General features: G+C 49.8%; 1 protein-coding gene across 2 annotated transcripts in view; it reads right to left on the bottom strand.

The window, feature by feature from the left end:
- Positions 1-6,737: 6,737 nt before the first annotated feature.
- Positions 6,738-7,538, bottom strand: part of LOC140721075 (NACHT, LRR and PYD domains-containing protein 3-like) — a 39,608-nt gene continuing 38,807 nt past the window's right edge. For both annotated transcript variants that reach the window (XM_073035942.1, XM_073035941.1), the window contains exon 12: positions 6,738-7,486. In XM_073035942.1, coding sequence (XP_072892043.1) covers positions 7,399-7,486 — 88 coding nt within the window. In that variant the 3' untranslated portion in view covers positions 6,738-7,398. The remainder of the gene's footprint in view (positions 7,487-7,538) is intronic.

Raw genomic sequence — 7,538 nt, 5'->3', positions numbered from 1 at the left:
GACTGTTGGAGAAAGGGAATCTGGGAGAGAGAGAATCTGGGAGGACGGACATAGAACGACTGGGGAGGGAGGAGAGTAAGGCGAGGAGCAAGGCCAGTGAGGGAGAGGGAGAAACCAAGACGGGAGATAGACCAGGAGGAGAGGGAAATAAGTCGTAGATGAGAGAGCATCCTGGGTGGGGGAGTGATTCGAATGAAACCTGGGATATAGAGACGGGGCGAGGAGGCGTCGGGGATAGAGGGACTGGGAGCCTAGGGAGTAAAAGAGTGTAGGAAGAGACGGGCGGGAGCAAGAGAGCGGGGCGGGGGGTGGTTTCGTGGTGTAGACAGAGTGATGGGGACGGGGAGCCCGTTAGGAGTGCGGACGGTGGGAGAGGACGGCAAAGGGTGGGGTGGCTCAGGCGGGATTTTGTAGACGGGGAGGGGGGGTAACGGTGTCAACCTCTACGCCGAGCTACATTCCATCGCATGGTGCCCCCAGTTACGAGTCACCCTCTCCCATCCTCTCGATCCCGTCACTCCTGAAACACTCCGCTCTGTCTTCCCTCGCTCTCCCCGCCATCACTGCCCATCTCACCCTGGCTGGCGGCCTTTGTTTTTGATGAAATCGCTCTCCCAGCATCGTAGGAATAGTCACACATTTTTTCTACCTTCCACTCACTTCAGTCCTTGTTTATTCAATCTCAGCTCTTCATCCCTCCTCTCCTTCCCCTCGATGCCCGCTTTCACATCTCCCATTTAACCGTCTGCTGACAGCCATTTTGTGACTGTGAGACCCTCCCTCCCACTTCCTAGACCACTGTGTCACTTCCTCACACCCAACATCTTGTCACACTCCTTCCCATCCCATCACTCGCAAAACCCTTCCCTCCACCCCCACCACCCCCACCCCCGCTCTCCTCTCCCAGCCACCTCGATGTTGTGCATCTTATGCTGGCTGGCTGCCATTTTGCGATGCCAATTTTCGCCTCCCCTCAGCGTCTTCTCACTCTCTCTTACCCGGTGAGTCACTAGCCTACTTACCACATCCGCCCTGACACACTCCCCTCTCCGACCCTGTGAACTTTACTCCGCCATCCAGCACATCTGGGTGGTGAACATTTTCTGCTGGCAAATTACGCTCCCCCACCCAATCTCTTCATCGCTGAATGAGTCGCTCCCCTTTCTCTCCGTTGAGACATTCAACTCTCCGTTCCATCAACCCTGAGTTCCTCTTGACCACTTGCTCCCCTTTCCGCTGTTCACGCCCCCTTTCTGGCAGCCCTTCTTACTTTTGTAAGAAATTGTCACCACCCATCCTCCGCTATTGAAAATGTCATTCCTCATCCTGTTCCTCACCACCCTGTCCAATCAGACCTCTCCCTCCCGGTCTATTCCATCTTCTCCCTTCCCATCCCATTACATCCCCTCCCCTCCATGTCCCATCACTTCCCGTCCCTACCCGTCCGATCCCTTCCCCTCCCTCCCCGTCCCATCACTCCGGCTCCCTTCCTGTCGTTTCACTCCTCTTCATCCCGTCATTATCTTATCCATGTCGGCCACCAGTTTGTGACAGGAACATTCGCCCATCCCCTTTCCGTCCCCTGTTGAGTCAGTGACTTCGCCACGCTCACCGTCTCATCAGTCCACTCCTCGTCCCGTCACTCCTCATCCTCCCAAACCCCTCACCCCTCCTCCCCTAAACCCTCATGTATATGTGTATGTGTGAACATCTGAGATATATTCATTAGTTTATTCAGTGACAACATCATTATAATTAAAGCATAAATACAATACCTAAGACGATATAAAACACAAATTAAAATACTGTTATTACAATCAATAACACACTCAATCCCGGGATTGTATCCATGGGCACCGCATGCTCCTTCGCCATAGATTCTGTGTGTGACAGTGACCATTGTAAGTCAGTGTCTCACTCCATCCCTGGCGGCCACATTAACCAAGGATTCGCCCATTTAAAATCAGCGCTTCCCTCCCTCTCTTGTGCTCACCTCTACCAAAGCCGTCACTCTCTCCCCAGAGGCCATTTCAAGTGAAGCATCGGCCATTTGAAGTCAACGTGTCCTTAACTCCTTCTCTGCCGCTCACTTTAACCAAGGCGTCGCTCCGTCCTTGGTCCCGTTTCAACCCGGCCGAGCGGGGTCTCCTTCAGTCACCACATCTCTCCCTCCTTGGTCCCGTTTCAACCCGGCCGAACGGGGTCTCCTTCAGTCACCACATCTCTCCCTCCTTGGTCCAGTTTCAACCCGGCCGAGCGGGGTCTCCTTCAGTCACCACATCTCTCCCTCCTTGGTCCCGTTTCAACCCGGCCGAGCGGGGTCTCCTTCAGTCACCACATCTCTCCCTCCTTGGTCCCGTTTCAACCCGGTCGAACGGGGTCTCCTTCAGTCACCACATCTCTCCCTTTTCCTCAACAACATTAACGATGGTGACGGCCGTTCTCAATCGGAGTCTCACCCCCTCCCTTCCCGGCGCTCACTTTAAACAAGGTATCACTATCACGAAACTGCCCCGACACGACACCCGTGCGCGGTGACACTCCCGGTGTGGACAGAGATCAGGAACAGTGGCCGGCAAAATTCCCAGTTTGGGATATGGAGACCGGGAACCGTGCCCTGTATAACTTCCTGTTTGTTATGTGGACACCGGGAACCGAGCGCAATGAATCTCCCGGCGTGGGGACACGGAAACCGTAAACCTCTCTCACACGCACCCCACCCCCGCCATCTTCAGGAAGGCGTGTCGAAGGTCCTTCAGTCCGATCGTATCCACCGTCTCCGCCGGGAGATGAGCATCGTCAGTGTTACAAAGCCGTCAACATCCAGACCACCCTCGGCTTTCCGTGTGACTAATAAACCCATCGGCGTTCTCGTTAAATTTCGTAAACCCCGCTCCGAGTTCTGTCAAATACAAAATTCAGGTGTCCCCGCCAATTTCCAGGAGACCGATCCGACATCCTCATCTCCGGATCCTATGCGTCATCACTCCGAGTGTCGTGGAGAGAGGAGGATACAGACACCAGGAAACGTGTGCGGTAATATTCCCGGCGTCGATACAGAGACCCGACGCCGTGCGCGGTAAAACTCTCTGTGTGGAAACAGTGATCGGGAAGCGTGCCCGGCAAAATTCCCAGTTTGGGATATGGAGAGCGGGAACCGTTCCCTGTATAACTTCCTGTGTGTTATGTGGACACTGGGAACTGAGCGCAATGAATCTCCCGGCGTGGCGACACGGAAACCGTAAACGTCCCTCACACGCACCCCACCCCCGCCATCTTCAGTAAGACGTGCCGAAGGTCCTTCAGTCCGATCGTATCCACCGTCTCCGCCAGGAGATGAGCATTGTCAGTGTTACAAAGCCGTCAACATCCACACCACCCTCAGCTTTCCGTGTAACTAATAAACCCACCGGCGTTCAACTTGTTTCAACTTGATCATGGATAAAGATAGATCTGGTCCTCGGGTTGAAGTTCTAAACTGGAAAAAGGCTAAAATGAAGAAATGAGAAAGGATCTAAAAAGCATAGATTGGGACAGGTTGTTCTCTGGCAAGGATGTGATTGGTAAGTTGGAGGCCTTCAAAGGAGAAATTTTGAGAGTGCAAAGTTTGTATGTTCCTGTCAGGGTTAAAGGCAAAATGAATAAGAATAAGGAACCTTGGCTCTCCAAGGATATTGGAACTCTGATAAAGAAGAGGAGAGAGATGTATTACATGTATAGGCAACAGGGAGGAAATAAGATGCTTGAGGAGTATAAAAAGAGTAAGAAAATATTAAGAAAGAAATCAGGAGGCCTAAAAGAAGGCATGAGGTTGCTTTGGCAGTTAGGATGAAGGATAATCCCAAGAGCCTCTACAAGTATGTTAAGAGCAAAAGGATAGTAAGGGATAAAATTGTTCCTCTTGAAGATCAAGTGGTCAGTTATGTATGGAAATGGGAAAGATATTAAATGTTTTTATTTGCATCTGTATTTACTAAGGAAACTGGAATGAAGTCTATGGAAACAAGGCAAACAAGTAGAGAGGTCATGGAACTTATACAGATTAAAGAGGAGGAGGTTCTTGCTGTCTTGAGGCACATCAGAGTAGATAAATCCCCAGGACTTGACAGGGTATTCCCTCGGACCATGAAGGAGACTAGTGTTGAAATTGCAGGGGCCCTGGCAGAAATATTTAAAATGTCGATATCCACGGGTCAGGTGCCGGAGGATTGGAGGATAGCTCATGTAGTTCCGTTGTTTAAAAAGGCTCAAAATATAAGCTGGGTAATTATAGGCCGGTAAGTTTGACATCGGTAGTAGGTAAATTATTGGAAGGAATACAAAGAGATAGGATCTACAAGTATTTGGATAGACGGGGACTTATTAGAAAAAAAGTTAGCATGGCATTGTGCGTAGTAGGTCATGTTTAACCAATCTAGGAAGTTCGAGGAAGTTACCAGGAAAGTGGATAAAGGGAAGGCAGTGGATGTTGTATACAGAGACTTCAGTAAAGCCTTTGACAAGGTCCCGCATGGGAGGTTAGTTAGGAAGATTCAGTCGCTAGGTATACATGGAGATGTAGTAAATTGGATTAGACATTGGCTCAATGGAAGAAGCCAGAGAGTGTTACTGGAGGATTGCTACTCTGACTATGATGTGACTAGTGGTGTGCCACAGGGATCAGTGCTGGGTTCATTGTTATTTGTCATCGATATCAATGATCTGGATGATAATGTGGTAAATTGTATCAGCAAATTTGCTGATGATACAAAGATTGGAGGTGTAGTGGACAGTGAGGAAAGTTTTCAAAGCTTGCAGAGGGATTTGGACCATTTGGAGGAATGGGCAGAGAAAAAGGCAGATGGTGTTTAATGCGGACAAGTGAGAGGTATTGCACTTCGGAAGGTCAAACCAAGGTAGAACATACGAGGTAAATGGTAGGACAGAGGGATCTGGGAGAACAGATACATAATTCCCTAAAAGTAGCGTCACAAGTAGATAGGTTTGTAAAGAGAGCTTTTGCTACATTGGCCTTTATAAATCAAAGTATTGAGTATAAGAGTTGGAATGCAATGTTGACGTTGTATAAGACATTGGTGAGACCGAATTTGGAGTATTGTGTGTAGTTTTGGTCACCGAATTACAGGAAGGATATTAATATGGTTGAAAGAGTGCAGAGAATGTTTACAAGGATTTTGCCGGGACTTGAGAAACTGAGTTACAGAGAAAGGTTGAATAGGTTAGGACTTTATTCCCTGGCGTGTAGGAGAATAAGAGGTGATTTGATAGAGGTGTATAAAATTATGAAGTGTATAGATAGTGTGAATGCAAGCAGGGTTTTTCCACTGAGGCCAGGGGAGAAAACAAAAACAGAGGTCATGGGTTAAGGGTGAAGGAGGAAAAGTTTAAAGGGAACATTACGGGGGGCTTCTTCACTCAGAGAGTGGTGGGAGTGTGGAATGAGCTGCTAGATGAAGTGGTGAAAGCGGACTCACTTTTGACATTTAAGAAAAACTTGGACAGGTATATGGATGAGAGGGGTTTGGAGGGATATGACCCAGGTGCAGGTCAGTGTGACTAGGCAGAAAAATGGTTCGGCACTGCCCAGAAGGGCCAAAAGGCCTGTTTCTGTGCTGTAATGTTCTATGGGTATATGGTTCGAGGGTTCTCGTAAAATTTCGGAAACCCCGCTCCGCGTTCTGTCAAACACGGAATTCGGGCCTCCCCTCCAATTTCCAGGGTCCCATTCCCGTTGGAAATGAACTGAAAGGAGTCCAATTGGGAGGCAGATAGCGGGAGAGAATAGGAAAGGTCAGATCCCACTGGGAGATTGGACGACAGGGGTAAATGGGATGTGGTGCAGATGGAGGGGGTAAAAGGGAAGGGGAGGGGGCTACTGGGAGGTAAACAGTGGGAGTGAATGGGAAGGATCGGGGTCCACTGGAGGTTTGGACGATGCAAGCGAATGGGTAGTGGTGCGTCCCGTTAGGAATGCGGGTGGGTGGAGTGAATGGGACGGGCTGGGGTCCATTGGAAATTTCCATGGTGGGAATGAATGGGAAAGATTGGCATTTGATTGGGATCGCGGTCCGTATGAGTGGACGGGAAAGGATGGCGTCCTGGAAGGACTGCGGACCGTGGGAGAGGACGGGAAGGGGTGGAGTCCCAATTTGCAAAATTATCCTCAACTTCGATTTCATCCTGGGCTACTTCTCGACCCTATAAGTCAAGTGTGATTGTTCACCGCAATGTTTATGAATCCAATCTGTACTCCCCTGTCCGGTGCTACAGTTCCAAGAGAGTCTCCTCTGTAATCTGTTTCAACTCGAGAACTACAGTCCACATTTTTCTCGTGTCTGTCCTCAGGAGTGGTTGATGAGGCGGTGTGGAGGGAGGATCACTCTGTATCTGACCCCGGGAATGTGTGATGGGACGGTGTGAAGGGAGAATCACTCTGTGTCTGACCCTAGGAGTCTGTGATGGAATGATGTGGCTCAACGCCGGTATTCCTTCCCCCATCAATATCACGCCTGATATTACAGTCGATTTTAACTGTCTGCGGGGGCAGTTAGCCACGATGGGGGTAGGGCGGAGATGAGATCCTGGGCACCCAGACACTGAGACGTTGCTGTACCAGTGTGAGGAGCTCAGACCCATTATTGCAGTTCACCGGGTGCGGGAGGGCAGCAGTAACCCCAGGTCACTGTTTTTCCTTTAATGTGACTCGAGTCTGACATCAAAACAGTATGTTACAGCGGTTTATTGATTTCATCATGACAAATGTAAATTAAACAATGTGTGAGCTATTGACATGCGGGAATAAATAAGCTGCTCCCGACTCTTCACAGTCACACACAATTAACTGACCGGCCATAACAGGTGACAATTTGAATCATTAGTCCCGTTTCTCACCGTCACTCCGCATCGGGGAAACGATGATTATAAAATCACACTTCAGAGCCGTGACCGAGATCGCTGCAGATCCAGGGTCACTGCCGAGGTATTTGTCAATTTAACATCATTATATCGGCCAGACGACTAAATGTACTGCCCTCAGCAAAGTGGTCAAAAGGGCTCTCTCCTTGGATAATCCAACCCCCGGACACTAGTGTCCTAAACGGAACCCCGGCCCTGAGTACTTCCTGTCTGTGTAATTCCCCGGGGTCTCACGTGAAGGAGTCTCAAATCTTTACATCTGGCGGGAGCAGCACCACTGGACAGGAGGCAGAAATACGTCACTACGGGAGTGCAACGAACGACACACAGCGCAAGACTGGAGCCAGTACCGTTAAAACCGTTGGGAATTACACCTGGAGTGAGCCTAAAGTTAAGGGCGTGAGGTAAAGGGGAGCGGGGAGGGCGGAGAATCTGCTAAAGTGTTCCCGTCCCGCGGGAGGGGATGTTCACACATTCAGTTGTTCACACGGACATTGTCAGTCCGGGTCTGGGTTCCTGCAGAGATCTCAGTTCCTTCCTCCCAGTCTCACTGAACCAATTGTCCCGCAGCCTGAAACAGATGGGAGAATAAAGATGAAATAAACAGATCACACAACAGTGTC

The sequence above is a fragment of the Hemitrygon akajei genome, unplaced genomic scaffold, assembly GCF_048418815.1.
Source record: "Hemitrygon akajei unplaced genomic scaffold, sHemAka1.3 Scf000050, whole genome shotgun sequence".
Taxonomy (NCBI): Eukaryota; Metazoa; Chordata; class Chondrichthyes; order Myliobatiformes; family Dasyatidae; genus Hemitrygon; species Hemitrygon akajei.
This window is presented reverse-complemented; position numbering and strand designations above follow the sequence as displayed.